The 23,958-nt window shown below is 30.3% G+C and overlaps 1 protein-coding gene across 2 annotated transcripts; it reads left to right on the forward strand.

Annotated features, from left to right (window-relative positions):
* The first annotated feature begins 14,931 nt into the window (after nucleotides 1-14,931).
* On the forward strand, nucleotides 14,932-23,487 carry LOC124825151 (ATPase E1-E2 type family protein / haloacid dehalogenase-like hydrolase family protein). 2 transcript variants are annotated; one of them, XM_088110842.1, is made up of 12 exons: nucleotides 15,985-16,108; nucleotides 16,207-16,310; nucleotides 16,981-18,311; nucleotides 19,175-19,285; nucleotides 19,381-19,657; nucleotides 19,743-19,831; nucleotides 19,916-20,024; nucleotides 20,455-20,667; nucleotides 20,796-20,921; nucleotides 21,022-21,120; nucleotides 21,836-22,027; nucleotides 22,435-23,487. In XM_088110842.1, the coding sequence occupies exons 2-12, from the start codon at nucleotides 16,269-16,271 to the stop codon at nucleotides 23,065-23,067; spliced, it is 3,222 nt and encodes a 1,073-aa protein (XP_087966968.1). In that variant the 5' UTR covers nucleotides 15,985-16,108; nucleotides 16,207-16,268; the 3' UTR covers nucleotides 23,068-23,487. The 2 variants fall into 2 exon arrangements, with proteins under 2 accessions (XP_047153651.1, XP_087966968.1); XM_047297695.2 differs by having other exon boundaries at nucleotides 14,932-16,310.
* Nucleotides 23,488-23,958: the final 471 nt, after the last annotated feature.

Genomic DNA, 23,958 nt, shown 5'->3' on the forward strand with positions numbered 1-23,958 from the left:
GAATTCCAAGGAGGAATGTCTCAGTGATTGGATAAGCAAGAGTAGTGGTATAGTATGAATATGGATAGTGAAATCTACAGCGTTCATCCTGACATTCTAATGATTACCAAGTCTCAAGTAGAGATGGGTAAGTCATGTCGTGAGAATAGCAGGAGGCCCTAGCCGAGGAGGGGGTCCTACGGTGAGTAATGACGGGTTAACCTCGTGTGGCAGCTGATGGGTTTCCAGTTACTACACCCACGAGTGCACGAACGGTCAAAGCTACATATTCATACTAGTCTGGATGGTCGGTTAAAGTGGTATGCCAATATGTGTTATATGTTTTTCTACTTGTGTTTAATTATTTTATCTGTTTAGTGTGTTTTGAATTGTATGTTAATATGATTTTTTTTGTTACGTCAGCTTACCCTTACTTTCTGTTTTGTTATGTTATCGTTCGGTATTTTGTTCTATGCAATGATCATCCGGTGGATGTGAGCAGAGGATTGTGAAGTTTTGGTGGAGCAGGCGCTGGACGGAGAGGACCTAGTGGTGTAGATTAGGACCGATCGGTCATGAGAACAATTGATTTTGGACCGATCGGATGTGTTAATAGTTTCTGGTTGTTAGACGTTTTCCGTAAAGTTTTAATTTTATGGTTATTTTGGATAACTGTACTGTTAATACTTTAATTAATTAGTAGCTGACTGATCTATTGTATAATAACTCTATTATATAGTTATACTATATTTTTGGGATGTTACACTTTTCACTGAAAATTTGACTCAAAATAACATTTTATAAAATCAAAAGGCTTAAAAATAATTTTTTTTATAAAAAAAATAATATACCCAATTTGAAACACTAAAAAATATTTAAAGTTTTTATAAACTTTAAAAAAATCATATTACTTAATTAAATTCACATGATAAATACTAAATAAATTACTGGTTATCATATCATTAAAGGTATTAATGTCGTTTAACACCATGAATTCAAAGTAACATCTTACAAAATCTAAGTATTAAAAGAGTTTAATTTTTATTAAAAGACCAAAAGGAATTGTGCTCCATATTTTGAGAATTAAAAGTATAGGCTTAATAGTCAACTATATTATATTGATCTTACTAGAATTAATTGAATTGACAGTCTTGATAGATTTAATTCAATTTAAATTACATTAAAAAAATAAAGTGTAATTAATCTCATTAAAATGGATTTGATGTTAGATATAGATTGGATTTTGAATTATGTAATCTATGACTTACTTACATATGAGAGTCTAAAAAGTTAATATTATTATTAAAAAGGTTAAAATATTCGTCTCTAAATTAAATATATCCATATTTGATCTCTACACTTTAAAGTCATAAAAGTACACTTTAATCGTTTGTCTTAAATTTCAAACGGGAACTAAGTGTCACTCAATGTATGGCAATAACTAATACACATTTTACACAATAACACATACATGCATACACAAAATTTAACAGTCAAAAACGTCTATACACTAATACACATTTCGCATTAATCGTTTAACACAATAACATAAGTCAAAAACGTCCATACACAAAATCCACATACATGCATACACAAAATTTTCAACCAACAAGCTAACCTGAAAAGTTGATTCCAAATGAGAAGGAGGGAAGTGGAGGACTAAACGGCCTAACTCGCAGTCCAAAAAGAGGTCAAGGAAGTCGTCCAAGAACACGCAAGAGTCTGCAAAAAAACGGACCCAAAACAATTTTTAATCGGTTCAAATCAAAGACATTTCATCACATACCAATGTAATCCGATTAAATGTAATTTTAAACGGTCCAAAAGTGAGAAAACGCACCTGCAAATCAATGGCGCAGCAGCGTTCTGCGGAGGAAGACGATGAACAGTGGTTGCGCGTTTGCGGAGCAAGGTAACTGGTCACGTTTCGCGGGAGCAAAGGTTTTATAATCTTAGACGTCCGACACTCTGGGGGACGGACGTTTATAATAGTATAGACGTCCGTTTCGTCACTAATATGACGTCTTTGACGATTTAAAAATCATATTCGCGGGTGCTTTAAACGTCTGTCCTGGGTCACGGACGTCTATTGTACTGAACAACTGAACGTTTCAGCTCCCAATTGCAGCCCATAAACGTCCGTCCTACGAGGGCACGGACGTCTATAATATTATAGACGTCCGTGCCCCCAGACTGGACGTGTAAACCCTAAACCTAAACCTGCAGAGAATTAAATACCCAACCACCCCTGTCAGTACATAAACGTCCGTCCTGGGAGGGCACGGACGTCTATAATATTATAGACGTCCGTGCCCTCCAGACTGGACGTGTAAGGACTGAAGACAATTAAATACCCAACAACCTGTCAGTACTTTAAACGTCCGTGATGCGGGGACGGACGTCTATAATGGCTGCCATGGTATTTGAAACGTTCAGCTTATAAACGTTCAGTTGTCAGCATATTAAATTCATATCATTATAAACGTCCGTCTCAACCTGGGACGGACGTTAAAAAAGCTACACACAGACGTCCGTCTCGGCCAGGAACGGACGTTCACAAGTGCACATGATTTTCACTGTTGAGCTTTTAAACGTCCGTCACCTAGGACGGACGTTCATAACACTATAAACGTCCGTCTCGGCCAGGGACGGACGTTCAAAAAGCATGTCTGTCAGTCCTCTGAACGTCCGTTCTGAGGACGGACGTTCGCGCACTCACAGGACGGACGTTCTTTGTTAATGAACATACTCGCCAAGCGCACGGACGTCCGCTCACCCAGGACGGACGTTCAGAGATTGACTCTGTCAGTCGTCTGAACGTCCGTTCTGAGGACGGACGTTCGCGCACTCACTGGACGGACGTTCTTTGTTAATGAACATGCTCGCCACGCGCACGGACGTCCGCTCACCTCAGGACGGACGTTCAGAGATTGAAAACGTACGCCTATAAAACGTCCGTCCGCATGTGACGGACGTCTATAATACTATAAACGTCCAGCTCGACCCAGGACGGACGTTCAAGGATTGACAACGGCAGCCTTTAAAACGTCCGTCCGCGTGTGACGGACGTCTATAATGTTTAAAACGTCCGTCTCGACCACGGACGGACGTCTAGAGGTCCACTTATTTACTATTATGCCACCGGTCACATATATACGTTGGGGATTCGTGGGACGGACGTCTATTGGGTGACGTGAAAAGCCGTTTCTGCACTAGTGGTATCATTTTCAAATGATATTTAAATGTTTATCACTTAAGAAAAGAAGATTTATAGTAAATTATAATATAATCTCCACTTATTATTTTGGAAGAAGAATATTTTACATAAATTTTATAAAATTAAAAGAAGTAAGTATTTAATTTGATTTGTAGATGAAACACAATTTTTAATTATTATTAAACAAAAATTATACACGAAAAAATATTTAACCATTATTAAAACATTTATTATTTTTCTTTTTTTCTAAATCATATTATTCATTGTATAGACGTCTTTGTAGAGTACGTCGTATTTTTTTTTTCAATAGTTTTTACCATTTAGAGCTTCGTATCCTTTACGGATCAAATTATTTAAGTCAGCTCTTACTGTTTAGTCAATAAACAAATTTTTATGGTCTTATGATTTATGAATCTCTTTATTAATTGTGTAATTTTTAATAAATTTTAGTCAATAAAGAAGTTTGAAAAAAAAATGAAAATATATAATTGCACAAAATATAAAGTAATTATAAAAAATAAACAATTGAATTTTATGACAATTACAATATATCATATTTTTGTAAATGTTAAGAGGAAAACACTTTAAGAATTTGAGCCTTGATAAATATCAAACAAATTGGATCGTGAATAGAGAATGAAAAAGATTGTACAATGAAACAAGAGTTTTTCAAATAAATTGAAGCTAAAAAGAAAAAAATATAAGTCTTGAAAATTGGTAGTTAAACATTTTCATGTAACAAAAAATAAATAATAAATAAAAAATTATAAAAGAGTAAATAGTTAAATGTGTGTTTTAGAAATGATTTAATTCGAATTGAGGTATATGTTTTTTTACATGTAATATATCTTGTATGTAAAAGAAAAAAATGTGTAATTAAAGTTGTGATAAGAGAAAAAATGTCTTAGTTATATACATGAGGTTAATAAGTTGAACAATTGAGATACAAGAAGAAATTCTTTTGTTGTGAAATAAGGAAATAGTAAAAATAAGTTTTTTTTTTACGTTTTTTAATAAATTAAGAGTATTTCACTAATTTAAATTAAAGATTGGTATGGGAGGTAAATGAGGTAGATATATCCATGCTTATCCTCTCCCAATTTAAACTAGACAGAAACTTGAAATTCTAAAATGTCTTTCAAGGAAAATTAATCAAACTTAGTAAAGATTTACATAATTTAGGTAATTTTTTATTAATTATTTTCTACAGTTTATTTATCGAAACTACACTGAGTATAAGCATTTATGATTTTAGTAAACAATCCAAATAACTGGACTAAAAGTGTACCTGAAATGAAGTCACCATATACATGATTAAGATTTTCCACTTAAAAAAAAACTTAAATGCTTATTTGTCAAGGCGAATTTTTGTTTAGTACCCGATTTTAAAAATGAAGACATTGGATCCCTATGTTATGAAAAATATATAAATAAGGTCTTGTCCGTTAAGTTGACAGCAATGACGTTAAATCCATGTTGATATGGTCATACTTTTTCTTTTATTTCTTCTGCTGTCCAACTTTTTTTTCTCTTGTTTAGTTTTTCCTTTGATGATTTGTTGATCTTATTCTTTCTTTGTGAACCTTATTCAATATATTTTTCATAACATAGGTATCTAATGTCTTCATTTTTAAAACCGAGTACTAAACAGAAATTCACCTCTTAATATGGAAACGAAATAAGCATTTAAGCAAAAAAAAAAATTAGAATTACAAAGTAATGCACACAAGAATATGGGCGAATGAGATTACAAATAAAGAAAAATCAAGAATACTAAAATGTACGAGTATTTCATCCATGTGTAAAAATTGTACAAAACTTCTTATTTAGCTAATAAGTGTAAATGAAATATAATTACATGTACCTATTTATCAATTAATTCAGTTAAGCACCGAAAAATCAACCTAAAAAGGTTATGTATCAAAATTATGATTATAATTTTAATAAATAAACTATAAATCTAACAAAAATAAATGTCATTAAATTAAATTTATCAAAGGATAAAATCACTCAACTCACATGAGAAGTTTACACTCAAATCGTAAATTAAAAATAAAAATGATAATTAGTTTCACAATATTTTAACTCGTGTACTAAACTCTATGCAGTCTAAAGGTTAATTAAGAGAAATTTTACTGAACTCTAACACAAAGTTATATATATAAGTTATATATATATATATATAACACTTTGTGTTGTGTTGAAAGTTAAACAAATTTAATTAAATTCTGACTTATTTGAGTCGTGTTGAAAGTAGATTTACTCAATCTATCAACAACAACTCTTTATTAATCTTTTATCAATTTTTCAAAAGTTTTTTATTATAATTATTTATTAATTTTAATTATGAAAGTTGATAACTTAATCTTTTAAATACATATTGTTCTTTAATAATGTTTGAATAATTTAAAATTTTAATTATATGTTCGTCAAGATGTGTAGATTAATATTTTTAATAATTTTGGTGAAATTAATAAGTACTTTAATTGTATTATTATAAAATATGAATAAGAATCAATTTACTTTCATGCTATGCTACTATAAATACATATAAAAAAAACAACAAAAAAAAAACATAACATCTTTATACGAATCAATTCATTAACTCAACAACTTATAATAGATCAAATTGGTTACAAATTTTTACCTTATAAAAACTAAATCAAATTGAGTTACTCTATTTTAACTTAACCCATGATAATTTGATCCATACAAACTTGGTTTGCTCAGATCACTCCACGATGTCAGCTATATCGTTAAATATTTAACGCCGTGATAAAAAAAGATTTAATTGGACACTTTTTTCACAACTTGGGACCACATTAAACTTTTTAAAAGAGATAGGACGAACTTGAACATTTTCCTTATAAAGAGAGACAAAAAGAGGTATTAAGCCTAATATAAAAGATAGAAATATATATATTATTAGAAAACATGAAAGATAGAAATATATATTATTATTAGAAAGGGATATGAATGAGACTATTGACTTTGTTACACAAGTGCCAACGCAACCAGCCAACTAAGAAGAGAAAAAAACAAACAAGAACTACGTTTGGTGAATATTATGGGTTACGTACAGGCAAATGTTTTTATAAAAATAACTTATACGAAAGAGGTACAAAATATCATTCCATTATGCACTTACACAAGTCAAACACTTCATTATCAAACTATATATAATAATGCAATAATTTCTTCTCAAAATTAATAAACAAATAATCAAAGTTTTGGTTATCATTTTCTTGTGCTCATCAAATTAAAGTAGTTACCAATGAGACAGTGTCGCTTTCTAGGTTAACCAATACGATAGTCACATAAAAGAAAATATTGCTTTCATTTAATGAAATTAAAATATATATTTGAATTAATCTTATTTTTTAACTTTTAGGTTTAATTATGTATTAATGCCAAAAAGGTTGAAATAATTTCTCAAAATTTTAACTTTCAAAATTGAAAATCAAAACGTGATTTTGCTGCTTAAATATTAAGTTTGTGAGACTAAAATGAGTTTTATTGTATTAGACTTCTAGAATTTAACTTTTAAACTTTAATCTTTTAGATTTAAAATAAAACGATTTCTAATCCCAAATTTAATATTTAGGAATTAAAATTATGTATTTTTTATTTTTTAAAACTAAAATCAAAATTAATCCATTGAAAAATAATTAAACCTAATCTTTATATCATAACTAGGAAAGAAACATATTGTAATATCTTACTTAGTATGGTCTACTCCATTAGCAATACTATGCTATGGGATGGGATCCTTAGATAAATCACATAATTTATAACAATATAAAATAAAATATTTATATTTTATTATCTTATATGTATGATTTAACTATATTTTAAGTGAGATCCTCAATCTTCTTATTTTATTTCTTGTAACTTTGGTTTCTTTTTTGTGTTCTTCTACTTTCTTTTTTAATTTTTAGAGCAGTTTTTCATCATGTTTGTAAACAGGTTTTATCTAATAGAAGTTGGTTGAATAAATACAGTCACGGCAGAAATCTTTATTCTCTGGATCAAAACAAAATCTGCCAATAATATATACAATATCAAATTAAAAAAATTATAATCTATTGAAATAATAGTATTATGTAATGAAAATTTCTATAAAATGAAAAATCTTAGAAAATGAAATTTTTTTAACTATATAAATTCCTAATGAAAACTCTTAATAATTAAGGTTTTGATAACTTCAAAACTCCTCCTAATTAATATAGAGGAACTTATTACTATTTATTTTAATACTATCTAAGACTTTAAATGTGTCTGAGATTGGTACAGTGTCCTCTTTCCATGTCATTAAAGTATGAGATTGTTTTAGTTTAAAAATAGAAAACCAATTGCATCTAATAATGGAAATTCTTAACCAAAACGAAGAATTGGATGTCTTAACATCTTAAATTCAATAAGAATGATATATCAAGTTCACAGTGTGTAATTTATTAAATGTTTTCACATTTATCTGCAATGCTTTCGACCTTTCGCTTCTAAGCATGTCCTACGTGCACTTTGAAGTCAATGGAAAGAAATGATAACAAAATTAGTAATTGAGATTATACCAATGTAAAGAGACTACTCTACCAATCTCAAACACTCATAATGCAATTGACTTTTTATTTTAAACTTGAAGAATAGAGTTCATACTTGTATAAAACATATACAAAGTGAATTGTACTATATATGATCAAGAACATCTCCAACAATAATGTTACACCATCTCGGTCAAGACTAATAGGTATTAGACACCTTGGCCAAGGCTAATAAAGATCAAACATAATTGACAAGAAGATTTAGGCACAAGTAAGATTGATGAAACCTTAAAAAATTTAAGAAAGATAATCACCTAAACAAACCAAGGTTCAACCAAGTAAAAGCCCACAAATCCATTATGAATAACACTATTCATGAGGTAAATACCACGCATTCATTACAATACCTATTATCATTTGGTGCACATACCTGACTTGAATGTCAAAATGTCTTTTATAGGCACACCATATCTTGAAATTTGTTGATATCTTGGACGTAGTACATCTCACGCTAACTGGAAACGAAGTGGGAACATCTCGGCTTGAAGATTGAATAATGTTGAGAAGTCTCTTATAGAAGGTATTTCGCCTTTATAAGAACATTTGATGACCATCGTGAAATTAATGTATTTTTTTTAAGAGAGAAGCTTATAATGTCTACAAAAAGCAAGATAAAATAACAGAAGGAAACTCGAAAAATGCTCGAATGCGATGGTCGTCATGTTATTGAAGTTGCAAAAGTCTTAAGAGGATGTCATCAAAGTTGATCACAAAGTTTCAGCTAAAGCAATCTAGTCGGAATTGGCCAAGGCACATAATAATCTCAATTAACACACCACACGTAATATATTACAAGCTCATGGCAAATACCAAGGAACATGATTATCAAATCCTTCGAGAAGAAATCAAAGAGAAAAATACTTTGAGAGCTTAGAGGCAAATCCAACTTTGTCGAGTGAGATTAGGTTGTGTGATAACCATTGTAAAATTCTTTACATTGTGAAGTATACCCTATGAGCTTTATTGTACTATCTTGTTTTGAGATTTTGTTATTTTTTATTTCAATTAAGAGTTTTTTTTTATCTCAGGAAGAAAATGAGAAGATACCTATAGAGTTTTATACCTATAACGTAGATATGTTTGTATTTGTTGTAACCTGAAAATGTTGATACTCATTTTAACCTATAGAGATTGATATTCGTGCTAGTTAATGGATTTATTTAGTAAAATTTCTTAAAATAAGGTTGTTTAAGATCCTAAACATAACCTTAATGTTTAGGGTGAACAAATATAAATTTTTGTGTGTATTTTATTCTCTTTATTTTTACTTTGTTAATATGATTACTGTGCAAAACGATATCAAAATATCTATTGATTCTATTTTTATCCCTTATAGCACCGACATTTATATCATGCAAGTTCTACTTAAATCTATGTATATGTTTCGATTTTGAGTGAGTATCTTGAATGGTTCATTATAAGCTTTCAACTTAATAGTTGAAATTTAAAATTTATCAAAATGATAAAATTCATAAATTCATTTAAAAAACATAAATCAATAATACCTGTGGTAAGTAAATTTATAAATTTATTAATAACAAAAGATATATTAATTATTTAATACTTTATAAATATTTATCAAAAATCATAATTAAAAACTATAAAGTTTTCATAATTTTAATTTAAAAAATATATAAAAGTCGGTCTGTGAAAAATTAATTTCTGAGCAATTTTTTTATAATGATAAATGAAGGTGAGAGTTTGGTTTCTAATAAAATTCTCATAATGAGCAATAAATAGTATTAAAAACGTACTATTTATAAAAACAAATCACCAAATTCTGATCATGAAAAATAAGCAATACTATTTAAATGAATATTATAAATAATATCTCATTTTAAGAAAATTTCAATAAAAGTCATGCTATTTTCAAAAGTAGAATCCAATTTTTTCATATCGAAATCCTTAAAATATATTGTAGAACTCAGTTAGTTAAATGATGTCAACATTATACAGTATCATCTCGATAATGATAATTAATTAGGGTTAGCAACTACTCCCTTAATAAATTAGTGTTATTATAATGTAATTCAGATAAAAAAATGACAGAATAGATATTTTTTTCGTTGAAATTATTCTTTTATAATTAAACTAATTATTTTTCTGTAATTAAGTTACTAATTTCTTGTTATTATGCTGTATACAATTAGATACCTAATTAATTATATGTATCCAATTATACACAACATAATTATATGAAACTATTAACTTAATTACAGAAAAATAATTAATTTAATTATAGAAGAATAATTTATAATTAACTTAATCAAAGGAAACAATATCTATTCTATCTGAAAAAATTAATCTTATGAGTCATAAGAGCATACTTTATGCAATAGTTTTTGTCAATATGAATTAAATGATTGAACAAAGCGCTCAAAAATAAAAAGTAGTTATATAAGTAGACACGAATGAGTATATCTTACGGTAGTAGTTGTCTCACCAACAAACAGAAAACATGGTTTCGTTTTCAACACTTCCTTCTAACTTTGTTTTGGTCTATTCCTTGGTTCCGTTTAACATATCTAGTAGAATAAAATAAAAGGTTAATTTTTTTTCTTTAAATTATCATATGTTGTTTTCAAAGTGTGTTTTATTTTTGTCTTTTTTTTATTTATCACGGATTTAATTTCTATAACCAATGTTTTTGATTTTTTTTTCTAACATAATAAATCGTGTGTCACGTTCTCCGTTCGTTTAAGATATGTGTACAATATCTCATGTTAATAAGATAGTTTCGCGACAAACACTATGTTACATCTTTAATCCAATAAGATTGGAAAAACATGGATATTGTTTTCCATGTCAATAAGATATCTGAATAGTCCAATAAAACATTAAGATAATTTGATAGTAGAACTCAGATGACTGGGTCGGAGTTATATGAGTTTTTTTATAAAACTTGATTAGGTGTTATTTAAACTATCTAAACTGTCCACAAAGTTATATGAGTTTTTTTATAAACCTAAAATAAAAATATAATTATTTATTTTTTATTTCTATCTCTAATACATAATTTTTTTTTTACTTTTTAGAAATAGAAACATTACAGATTTAATTAAAACATTTGATCTCTATTATTAAATTTATAACTTTTTATATTTTATTTTTACTAAATTAAATCTCTATTTTTTAAAATAAAGATAATGTAATATTTTCTGTTAAATTAGCGTTAATGTGTTAGAAAATAACATATTAAAGAGAGAAGAGGTCACCTTCTAGTATTGTTAAAGAAAAGTAAATTAAAACTCTAAAGAAAATTATTAATTACTATAAAAAATTGTTGTTTGATCATTCCACATCTGATTTATTGTAAACATTTATGTAAAAATTAATGTTAAAATAATTTTAATAACAATATATAGGTAAACAATTGTAGTACGATACTGATTAAAGTGTACACGTGAAAATCAAATATCATGATCAATGTTTTAATCTGGGTGGTTGAACCAAGACCAATATAAAAGTTAATTATTTTACTTTTAAATCAAAGTCAAATTTGTGAATAAGAAAATTCATAACAAAAATACTTGTCAGGTGTCAACGTATGCAACAAACCACAAGAAAGAAAATGGACAAAGGATGCTAACGTGTAAAACGGTTTGATTGATTAAGAATCGATTTCTTAAAAAAAACATTTAATTATAGCTTGAAGCTTGTTGATACCTTATAAAAGTTTTATCTTATGAAATCAACGTTTTATGTTTATCTAGTTCCATTTATTATTGAAAGTCTAACGTATTAGAGATAAGACCAATTCATAATTTATAAATGGATGCAAATCTCGTTTTATAAGTGGATTTTATAGAATTGAATTAGGTTTAAAGTCCTCTAATTTTATGAGATTGAGTTAGTGAGTTAGGTTTAAATTCAATTTCTAACATTTATAATTTATATTTGCAGTTTTACTTGACTTTATTTTTTTAAATATTTTTTCTGTAAAAACATTTTAAAATAAACTTGTCTACAAACTTAATTTAAAGTATTTAAAGCCAATTGATAAATCTCTTTATACAATAATACAGCTAAATCGGTTTGAGTTTAGTTCATTCTTATATAACTCTTATATAACTGGCTTATAATATAATGACAAATTTCAATTATATGTTGTAGTGTAATTTGAATTATATGTTTAAGTATGAAAATATCGTGAATAAACATAAAACTGAACATTTATAGGTAATTCAATCAAAATATTATATAATAATTCATTTTAACGAAACTAATTTATAAGTAAGAATCACTTCAATTACATTTTATTAAAGTAAACGAAAAAAAAAAAGTTGACGGAGTTAATGTTATTTTTCTTCTTTAGTGGGTGAAAGGGATCGGAGAGACTAAAAATTGCAAGAAAAACACGTTATTGGTATTAATCAAAACCAGAAACAGAGACTGACCAAAATAATAATAAAATTATGGTTTAATGTTTCGGTAGGTCCCTATTTTCGGCGTGAATCTCAAATAGGTCCCTTTTCTTTTCGGCGTCTCAATTGGGTCCCCATTTTTGTAAAATTGTAACAATTAGGGGTCTGCCGTCAAATTGGACAAACGGCCGTTTAATTGTTTTCAGTAATCACACGTGGCATGATTCCCATCTGACACGTAACAAACAATTAAACGGCCGTTTGTTCAATTTGACGGCAGACCCCTAATTGTTACAGTTTTACAAAAATGGGGACCCAATTGAGACGCCGAAAAGAAAAGGGACCTATTTGAGATTCACGCCGAAAATAGGGACCTACCGAGACATTAAACCTAAAATTATTTATTGGTAAATTTCTTCCAGAACACCGTTGCTATATTTAAGACACTAAATACTTTTCATAGTCTAATTTAAATTACCAAATCCAATTTTTCTTAAGTACTAAAATTTTACCTGTTAATTATTAATATTTTTTATTTATTTTTTTAATTCCTTGTATAAATTAATTATACTTTGCTCTCTTATTATTTTTAATATTTTCCCGTTTATTGTTTAAATTTTAATTAAAGAAAATGATTTTGTGCAATATGTAAAAAAACATTTTGAAAAATTTGAATATAATTTAAATTATTTTTCTCTCAAAATCTTCACTATATTTGTTTTATATTTTTAATCACTTTATACACATACATATATTATGAAAGAGATAGAAAAAAATCCACTTAGAGAATTTTTGAGTTCTGAATAAATGACATAAAAACTTAATAAAAAAGAAATAAAAACAATAAATGATATAATAAGTACTATAAATAATTTTGATATCATCTAAAATGTTAATTATATTTATTAATTTATGCATAATAATTTTATAAAGAGAAAATAAAAGCATCTTATCCTTTTTCTTGTTTGAATAATGCTTATAATGTATTCTTTTTATATTTTTTCCTACAAATAAGATTTATGCATAGATGTATTGGTGTATTGGTAAAAAAAGAAACATTAAATCAATCAATTTCATTTTGTTATTAAACTATAATTTTTATTACATGAGTATAAAAAAAGTCAAAATATAAATTTAAAGTGTATTTATTTGTGACATCTAAAATTATAAATTTAGAATCTATTATATAACCATTATCACCCATTCAATTGTTTATTTTAAATGATGTAAAACATTTTAAAATTTATTAAAAATATAATATATACTTATATATATATATATATATATATATATATATAATTATAAGAAATAAAAAGGCATTTTTTTAAAAAATTAACTAAAAAAACGAGTTGTAACGACTTCATCATGTTTCTTAATAAGAATTTTGAATTATGTTATAAACTTAAACTTAATATAATCAAAGCTCACTTTAGCATATAATGTTGATATGACATCTCATTAGAGGGAAAATTATAATTTATTATAAACATTTTTAATCTAAATACAAATGCAAATTTCATAAGTTATGATATGTTTTTAGTATAAATAATTATATATCTAATACATGAATAACTTTCAGTTAATCTACATAATATGAATCATCGAATGAAAAAAATATTTCTTTTCAATTATACATTTATGTGTTCAATAATATAAATCCCACATTTATTTAATGTCATCTTAAAATTATCTCAAATAATTCAGTTCAATATATCATACACAATTAAACATATTTTCATATAATTATTTTTGTATAAATTTAAGCATATCAATTAATACATTGTTAAAGAGGTGTACAATTATACATTGATTATTTAAAAAATATAATAACGAGTCTCATTTTCCAGAAGTTTGATCAAAACATTATGATTTAGATAAGTTTCAACATTTGAAACAAAGAAAGTTTTATTAAACCTTTTTCGCTCATACAATATTATAGTTGTTTTAACTTCGTATTAACAATTGAAGGATAGATAGATAGGAAAAATTATATAATAATGCTAACTTTATTATATACGTTTTAAAAACAAACAATAATCTTAATTATTTATACTATTCTGCATGCCGTAATGTACTAAAAGAAGTAACTTTTCATTTAAGTGTTCGCAATTTCAAAATATTTATTTTTCTTGAGTAGTCATTGTTTTAAAAATATTAATTTTAGACATATATAAAGCACAACTAATTTTAGATTTAATCTTCCAATTTTAAAAAAACTAACCAATTTTAATCTATACTAATATGTCATCTAATTGCTTAATATATTTGAATAATATTATTTTTTGTATGTGTTAAGCAATATCTCGTATTAATATTTATTTGAACTGTGTTAAATAATATAAATTATTTAAACACTAACTTAAAATATCCATTAATTTACGAGGACTATCTATTACTTTTTCAATTTGAAGATAAAATTATATTATCGTTTAAGATTGAGAAAAATTTCGTATCCCATTTGAACCCTAATATGTAATTAAGATTTTGTAAAATTATACCATTCATTTAATAAATGCTTTATTTTCATTCACTTTTTTTAAAAACTTAAATAATCTTAATAGTTCACATCCTAACTCCTATTTAACAGATGCATGCATGAACTTAATCTTCTTTCCGATTTTGGTCAAAGTCAAAACCCGGTGTTTTCTTTTCTATTTTTTTCCATTTTACCACCCTGTTCTTCATAATTATCATTATTTCCAATTACACCTCATTGTTCTTAATATTATACAAAATTAGTTTTCTACTTAGTTGTTTCTTCTTCTTCTTCAATGCATTAATTAGCTATGAAGCTTCCTCTGGAGAGAGAAAGAGGGAGAGAGACTTGTCTCTCACCATTGACGAGCTCCATAGCTTTCCCGCGAAATGGAGAAGAAACATAACAAAATTTTTTCTCTCTCTCTTTGTTCCTTTAAATTACAACGTTTCTTTTTTAAATTGTAATTTATAATTTTCTTCCCTACCTTAAACTTTGGATGCCCCTTTTTTCCATGGCACTGTGGAGAAGTGGCGCAAATTTGAATTCTTCTGAATGGTAATGCGCGTCCAGGGAGAGATGTGAGATCCAATCCGAGTCTTTATTCGACGCAGTTATTGACATTTTCTTCGCCATCACCACAGTTATTCTTCTTGTGAATGTTTCACTCTTTGAGGAATTATCAAACATGGTGAATTTTCACTCGTTGCTATTGGCTTCTTCGAACATTCTCTTCCCAAGTTGATTCCTTGACCGTTTTCTGGGCACCCTTTGACGTGTCTGTTTCTGGGTGTTATCTGTTTTCTGCATATATATTATGTACTTGGTGCTTTTGCTAAACAATATACGGATATTCGAGCATCTCTGAACCTTTCTGTTATTTTGGTTACAGCTTTTGTAACTTCGTTTTCCTTCTTCTTCTGCGATCAGCCTTTCTTCTTCACTTTTGGGTTGTTGGTTTGATTTGTTTTCTTTCGTTTCGTTGACCCTTAATTGGGTTGAGGGGTTTTGAGTTTTTGGTGTTTGGAATTATGGTTGTGCTTGAAGGAGGATTGTGGTAGGGTGCATTGAGGGTTTTATTTTTATTATATTTGGAAATTGGACAGTGAGCTTGAATTTGACAAGAACTTGGAGGAGGTTGTTAGTTTTGGTAGTTGCTGTCTTTGGTAGTTGGTGTTTAGAGGTGGAGCAAGTAGTTCATCTTTCTAAGGGTCTTCTTCTTCTTCTTTGTTGTTGTTGAGGATATTGGTAATTGAATGGTGGACTTGGGGAGGAAAAGAATGAAGGGAGAAAGGAGAAGGAAGTTGCGGCTTAGCAAAATCTATTCATTTGCATGTGGGAAACAATCTCTCAAGGAGGATCATTCGCAGATAGGAGAAAGAGGGTATTCCAGGGTGGTGTTTTGTAATGAACCAGAGACCTTTGAGGCTGGGATAAGGAGTTACGCTGATAATTCTGTGAGCTCTACAAAGTATAACCTTGCTACTTTCTTGCCTAAGTCCCTTTTTGAGCAGTTTAGGAGGGTGGCTAATTTCTATTTTTTGGTTACTGGCATCTTGGCCTTCACAGAACTTGCTCCTTATACTGCTGTCAGTGCTATCCTTCCTCTGATTATTATCATTGGAGCAACTATGATCAAAGAGGGTATTGAAGATTGGCGAAGGAAACAGCAGGTACTAAATTCTATCTTCTGCTTTACCATCATAATGGTTTGTGAGCTTATTTTATTGAAAGTGAGGCTCTTGAACCTTGTTGTCTTAGACGCTGCAGTACAGCTGTGCAGAGTTGGAACTAATCTGATTCTGTTTTCTAATTTAATTTGAGCAACTTAAAGTATCTGTAAACACTATGTCGGGATAGCAAGGACCCATGACTCGAAGAATATCAGTAATTTTTGAAAGAAAATTGTTGATTCTTGAAAGATGGAGGGATTGTTAGTTTATAAAAATATTTTGTTTCCTTTTTATGGAATGACAGTTTATGGAAAATTCTGGCTATTTTGTTCAGATCCTTACTGTGTTATGTTTGGAAAGTATATAATTGTTAATGCTATCTTCCTGATTAAATTTAATACTGGAGTTGAAACCTCGTAATAATTTTATACAATTATAGTGTGTTAAAATAATCAGAATCTTAATATCTTAAAGCTTTTTCATGCCAAAACTTTTCCAATATTTTAAGTCTTCTTGTCTGTTCTAATATGATTTTGATTTTCATTTTGTGCAATTAAATACCTGTTTGAGATTAAAGGAGTAGGCCTCTAGTTATTTATATTAAGAAAAACTAAATTGCTAATTGTCCAGCATTGTTGGAGTTTATAACCTAGCTAGTGAAATCCTGTAGGATATGGAGGTGAACAATAGAAGAGTTAAAGTGCATACAGGGCAAGGAAATTTTGAATATACTGAGTGGAAGAATCTGAAGGTGGGGCATATAGTGAAGATAATGAAGGACGAATTCTTTCCTGCAGACCTCCTACTGCTTTCTTCCAGTTATGAGGATGCATTCTGCTATGTTGAGACCATGAACTTGGATGGCGAGACAAATTTGAAGTTAAAACAAGGGTTGGAAGTAACTTCTTCCTTACACGAGGACTTTCAATTAGGTGATTTTAAAGCAACAATCAAATGCGAAGATCCAAATGCAAATTTATATTCATTTGTTGGGAACATGGAGTATGAAGAACGGCAGTATCCTCTTTCTCCTCTGCAACTTCTTCTGAGGGACTCTAAACTTCGTAACACAGACTATATATTTGGAGCTGTCATCTTCACTGGTCATGACACAAAGGTAATTCAGAATTCCACTGATGCCCCTTCAAAGAGAACAAAGGTTGAGAAGAAGATGGATAGGGTTATCTACTTCATGTTTTGTATTGTGTTTCTAATGGCGTTTGTTGGATCCATTTTCTTTGGCATTGCAACTAGAGATGACTTGGACAATGGAGTGATGAAAAGGTGGTACCTAAGACCAGATGACTCTACAATTTTCTTTGATCCTCAAAGAGCACCAGCTGCTGCTATATTACATTGTTTCACAGCCTTAATGTTATATGGTTTCTTCATTCCCATCTCATTGTATGTTTCAATAGAAATTGTCAAAGTTCTTCAGAGCATCTTCATCAATCAAGATATCCATATGTACTATGAAGATGCAGACAAACCAGCCCATGCCCGTACTTCAAACTTGAATGAGGAACTTGGCCAAGTTGATACAATACTTTCTGATAAAACTGGAACTCTGACCTGCAACTCGATGGAGTTCATCAAATGTTCCATTGCTGGGGTGGCGTATGGCCGTGGTGTTACAGAGGTTGAGAAGGCTATGGATAGAAAGAATGGTTTTCCTTTGATTGACGATTCAAGGGACTCGCCTGTCAGAAATGCTCCCATCAAAGGATTTAACTTTACAGATGAAAGGATAATGAATGGAAATTGGTTTAACGAGCCTAATGCAAATGTTATTAAGAATTTTTTTCACTTATTGGCAATTTGCCATACAGCCCTACCTGAAGTTGATGAAGATACAGGAAATGTCTCATACGAAACTGAATCTCCAGATGAATCAGCATTTGTGATTGCAGCAAGAGAAATTGGTTTTGAATTCTATAAAAGGACTCAGACTAGTTTATCAATCTATGAATCGGATCCAGTTTCTGGTGACAAAATTGAACGGTCAGTTTTTATTAATTGCTTTGTTTCTTTGATAGTTACAGTTTCTAAATGTTGCATTTTTCAGTGCTAATGAACACAAGAAGGTTAAAATTGAATTCTCACTGAAAAATGCAGGTGCAATTATATATTATTAGGTCTTGTAATAACAAAAGCTAATTGCAATAAAAAGTACTTGGAAGTAGCATTTCTCACATCTGCTACTAATCTTAGTCAATAAATTATAATGCTATAGCTGCACAGGGATGTGGAGTGGAGTCTTATATTGATATTTTTAAACTCCTAGAATGACTGACCAAGTAGACAATGGTGCTTCCGGAATTGGTGAAGTTATGATTTTTTAGCTCAGTGTGGACCCCAAAGATGTTTTAATATTGTTTTACAACATATAGATGGAGGAAAACAATTCTTAGTTAAAATTCAAAATGGGCTAGGCCTAAAATGAATCACAATAGCTTTGCTTGAGGGTGGAGGATTTTCCAAGCCTTATAAGAAGTATTTTGCTATATTTCGAAATCTTGATAGTTCTTGGATGAAAAAAATGGTTAACATTTTTTTCCTAGCCATATTTCCATATCTTAATAAAATTCGTCAAATTTATTTATTCCAAATCTTAACATTTAAGTGGATGAAAAAAATAGTTTATTTATTTTCCCTAGCCATCTTTCTGCTAAGCATAAATGTTTATTTTGTAATGGTGTTTGAAATCAGGGATTTCACAACATACTTGATTAGAAATTCTGTTTTATATTTTCTAAAATAACTTTTAAAATGTATTATTCTTAATTCAGGTATTCCTTATTGCCCTTTGGAATCCAAGTAATGCAGAATGCATCAAATATACACTAACTAGTTTCATGTTTCAGGACATACAAGCTTCTCAATGTTTTAGAATTCAATAGCTCAAGGAAGCGAATGTCAGTGATTGTGGAAGATGAAGAAGGGAGAATTTTGTTACTCTGTAAAGGTGCTGACAGGTTGGTGATAAACTAACCTGTGACCATAGTATATTGGAATTCTTACGGTTGCATTTAAATCTATTTACCACCTTTTTTCTCTTATTTTCATGCAGTGTCATGTTTGAGAGGCTTGCCAAGGATGGGAGGGAGTTTGAGGAGAAAACCTTGGAACATGTACATGAGTATGCTGATGCAGGTCTAAGGACTCTAATTCTGGCATATCGTGAACTTGATGAAAACCAATACAATGAGTTTAACAATAACTTTTCTGAAGCAAAAAATTCAGTTAGTGAAGATCGGGAAACACTGATTGAGGAAATATCAGATAAGATCGAAAGGAATCTAATCCTTCTTGGGGCCACTGCTGTAGAGGACAAGCTCCAAAAAGGGGTGAGTTAGGAAAATAATTGGTTACGTACAAATATATGACACATGGAACCGGACGTGAAGTGATGCTTCTCATATTTTTTTATAGGTTCCTGATTGCATTGACAAGCTTGCCCAAGCTGGAATTAAGATCTGGGTTTTGACTGGGGATAAAATGGAGACTGCCATCAATATTGGGTATAATATAGTGATTATTCCCTTAACATTTGCTTCAGAATGAGAATTCTTCTCAAGATGTTTGACATCAATGTACAATTTCAGTTTTTCTTGTAGTTTACTCAGACAAGGAATGAAACAATTTATAATTCAATTGGAAACTCCAGAAATTAAAGCATTGGAGAAGGCTGGAGACAAGGTGGCTATTGCTAAGGTAATATAAATTTCTTATTTGTTATGATGTAGTTTGCATTTTAACGAAGTCATTATCTTATTATAATATACCAATACGTCTTCTTACATGGACAGTTCATGCGTGCAGTGTATTGTTCTACGCAGTTGATAACTTGAATTTATATTTCATGGATTCCTCCATTCTAGTTTTGCAAACAAAGCGTCTTGGCAAAGTGATATTAATACTAATTAACTGAATTTACATGGCATGGTTGACTATTGTTTTGTAAGATAAGATGCAAGGACAATGATACCAGCATTCTCTTTCTTTCCTTTTGTTTTCACACATTAAAATTTTTCCTTGCCTCTGTATTGTGTTGAAAGAGAAGGGATTGCTTGGTGTGTAAGTGTCTTAATGAAACCAGAGTTAAAACTTGAGGTTCTGATATTTTTATACTGTTATGTATTAGGCTTGTCAAGAAAATATCCGCCATCAAATATCTGAAGCTTCTCAGCAGCTGACTGCCTCCAGAGGAACTTCTCAGCAAGCATTTGCTTTAATTATTGACGGAAAATCACTTTCTTATGCACTAGAGGATAATATGAAGAGCATGTTTTTGGACCTTGCAATTCGTTGTGCATCAGTTATCTGCTGCCGTTCCTCACCAAAGCAGAAGGCACTGGTATGCTTCAATCTATTCTATTTCTTCCTCTCTATTTGATATCATGTCCTCATTCTTGTTTTAATTCTGATAATGATTCTGGTTAGCATTCGAAAGTAATGTTTTATATATTGGTTCCTCTCTTAAAGGTCACTAGACTGGTAAAATCTGGTACTGGTAAAACTACATTAGCTATTGGTGATGGTGCTAATGATGTTGGAATGCTTCAAGAAGCAGATATCGGGATTGGAATCAGTGGCGTTGAAGGAATGCAGGTAACGCACCAAACTGATTAACTATTTGTGTTTTGTTCTATAATGGGTTTTTGTTTTGTTACACTTTTTTAAATCCTTCTGTTATTATTGTTGCTCTCAGGCGGTTATGTCTAGTGATATTGCAATTGCACAGTTCCGTTATTTGGAAAGGTTGCTTCTTGTTCATGGACATTGGTGTTACCGAAGAATCTCATCAATGGTATAGTAATTCTTACATCCACTTCTCAACATTCTATTGATCTTGGGGATTTTTGGGAACTTTGAAACAGCCTCTCTAGGTATAGTAGGTTCTTTTTAAAAATATATGGTGTTTCGTAACTACCCCTATTTAATAAAAATGGTTCTTATGGAAGCCAATTTTGAATCATCCATATTCCTATTCCTCTCTTTCAGCCAGATCTAAGGGTGGTTTTTTTGTTAAACTATTCTAGGAACCACTCATTTGTGGAAAGGTCGATAAGCATACTATCGTTTTTCAAATTTAAATTAGATTACATAAGGTTTGGTTTAATGATCATTTATCTAAATTCAAGTTAAACTTAAAACTAGGTTAAAAATGGTTGGGACATTAGCTGCTTCAATTCTTGTTGTGCAACTTATGTGTTCGTTGGTAACTTCACTTAATGACAATTGGTTTCTACTTGTTTTGGTAATCACATTCTGATAGACTCATTTGTTCTTGCAAACATCTGTGGAGGGGTGCTGTTGGATAATCCCACATCGCCTACTTCATTTATATCGATTGGTTTTGAGATAAAATTAGACAAAAATAATCTTAAATTTATGACTAGATTCTCTTAAGCAATTCTAAACCACTAAACAAGTTTTACGAGCTGCCAACTGACCCATAGGCCATAAGAGATAATCTGAAACCTTTGCACTTATATTTACTTGTTTCATTCTTCTTCTGACAGATATGCTACTTCTTCTACAAAAACATCACATTTGGGTTTACTCTATTCTTATATGAGGTGTATGCATCGTTCTCTGGGCAACCGGCATACAATGACTGGTTTTTGTCAGTCTATAATGTATTCTTTTCGTCACTTCCTGTGATTGCTCTTGGAGTCTTTGACCAGGATGTGTCTGCTCGGTATTGTCTGAGGGTAAGCTATTGTGTTGCTCTTCTCATGATGATTTTGAGGTGAAATTTTTCCTTCGTAAAATAGTGTGCTGAGTGATGGAAGAGTAGAGAGAACCCACCATTCAAAAAAGATAACAAAGCCTTGCAATAAGTCATATGATTACATCTACTTTAGACCAAATTCTACATGTTGACCTAATGGATTTTTCAGTTTTTACCCTTTCCTGGTGGCTTCAGTTTCATCATGATATTGATAAGGGTAGCAATAATGTTAAAACACAGAAGTCACCTTTGAATTATACAACGTAAATAAACCCCCCTTTGGATTTATCCAATGTAAAACATAGTATGCATTGATTTTTCTGTATCTTGAGATCCTAGTTTTCTTCTCTAATGCTCATTCCATGTTATTTGCATTTCACATGGCAGTTTCCTATATTATATCAAGAAGGCGTGCAAAATCTTCTCTTTAGCTGGCGGAGAATTTTCAGCTGGATGCTAAATGGCTTTATAAGTGCCATAATAATTTTCTTTTTCTGCACAAAAGCAATGGAAATTCAAGCCTTTGATGAGCAGGGAAGAACTGCTGGCAGGGATATACTCGGAGCAACAATGTACACTTGTGTGGTTTGGGTTGTGAACTTGCAAATGGCTGTTGCTATAAATTACTTCACCTTGATTCAACACATTTTCATCTGGGGTTCCATTGCTCTCTGGTACCTTTTCCTCCTGGCATATGGTGCAATGTCTCCCAGCATTTCAGGAAATGCTTACAAAGTCTTCATTGAAACTCTTGCTCCATCGCCCTCCTTCTGGATTGTGACATTGGTTGTCGTGATCTCAACACTCATCCCATACTTCTCTTACTCAGCAATACAGATGAGGTTCTTTCCCATGTATCACGAAATGGTACAATGGATAAGGCATGAGGGAAAGACAAATGATCCTGAATTCGTCGCTATGGTGCGGCAAAGATCACTGCGGCCAACAACTGTCGGTTCAACGGCTCGCTTGGTGGCTAAGGATAATGACTTCAAAGACAGTTCAACTAACCATAGATAGTATATGTTGACATATTTGTTTCAACAGTGGAATGATGCGTAGTTTGTGTTTACCACCTTTGTTGTGCATAGATTCACGAAATTGCTTACAGGCTCCTCTCAACCAGAAAGCAATGTTGCTTACATCTACTTCCTTGGTAATGGCACGGTGCACATAACCAAACCATCATTTGGCTGTCAAATTTGGCAAATGAATAAAACGTATACCTCATTTTTTGGCCATTTGAGGCTGTAAGTGTTAATTTATAGTTTGTTTTTTGTATCATAGATTGTAGCAGTTACCGTGTACAGCTTGAATTCTTTGTAAAATTATATAGCATAGCTTCTTATTATAGAAATCAGTTCCTTCATTCCTTTTCAGTAATTCTTCTGTTGAACCTATCATCTTAGAAATGCCTTCATTACTCCTTGATTTTCTTCATTTCTGTTTTCTTCATTTTTTGTAAATAATAGAGAAATGTAATGTGTGAAATGCTACTCACTTTTATATCTCTGGTTTTTGGGAAGCCTCAAAATAGATGTATGATCAGAATTGTGGCCTGAACTATTTGAACCTTTTATTATCAGAATCATAACTGATAAGTTCCTTCCACTAGTTTTATCTCCAAACTCTTTTACTTTCCTGCCTTTAGTTCTTAGAAATCCATTCAACACTTTCATGCTCGCTCTTTATTCGTTCATAAAACTGTTCTTTGCATCCACAACATCAAAATCTTAATCTGCAAGACCATATCTATTACCTGCTTGTTTGTTTTGTATTTTTTTTATAACTATCTTTAATAGAATTAATTTTGAATAATTATATATAATGAGATGTATACTCAAATTTTCACAAATCTACAATATATCTACTATATAACTAAGAAAATATATTACTAGGAAATTTACTTTT

The sequence above is a fragment of the Vigna umbellata genome, chromosome 3 (assembly GCF_029865625.1).
Source record: "Vigna umbellata cultivar VRB3 chromosome 3, Vumbellata_1.0, whole genome shotgun sequence".
NCBI classification, from domain to species: domain Eukaryota; kingdom Viridiplantae; phylum Streptophyta; class Magnoliopsida; order Fabales; family Fabaceae; genus Vigna; species Vigna umbellata.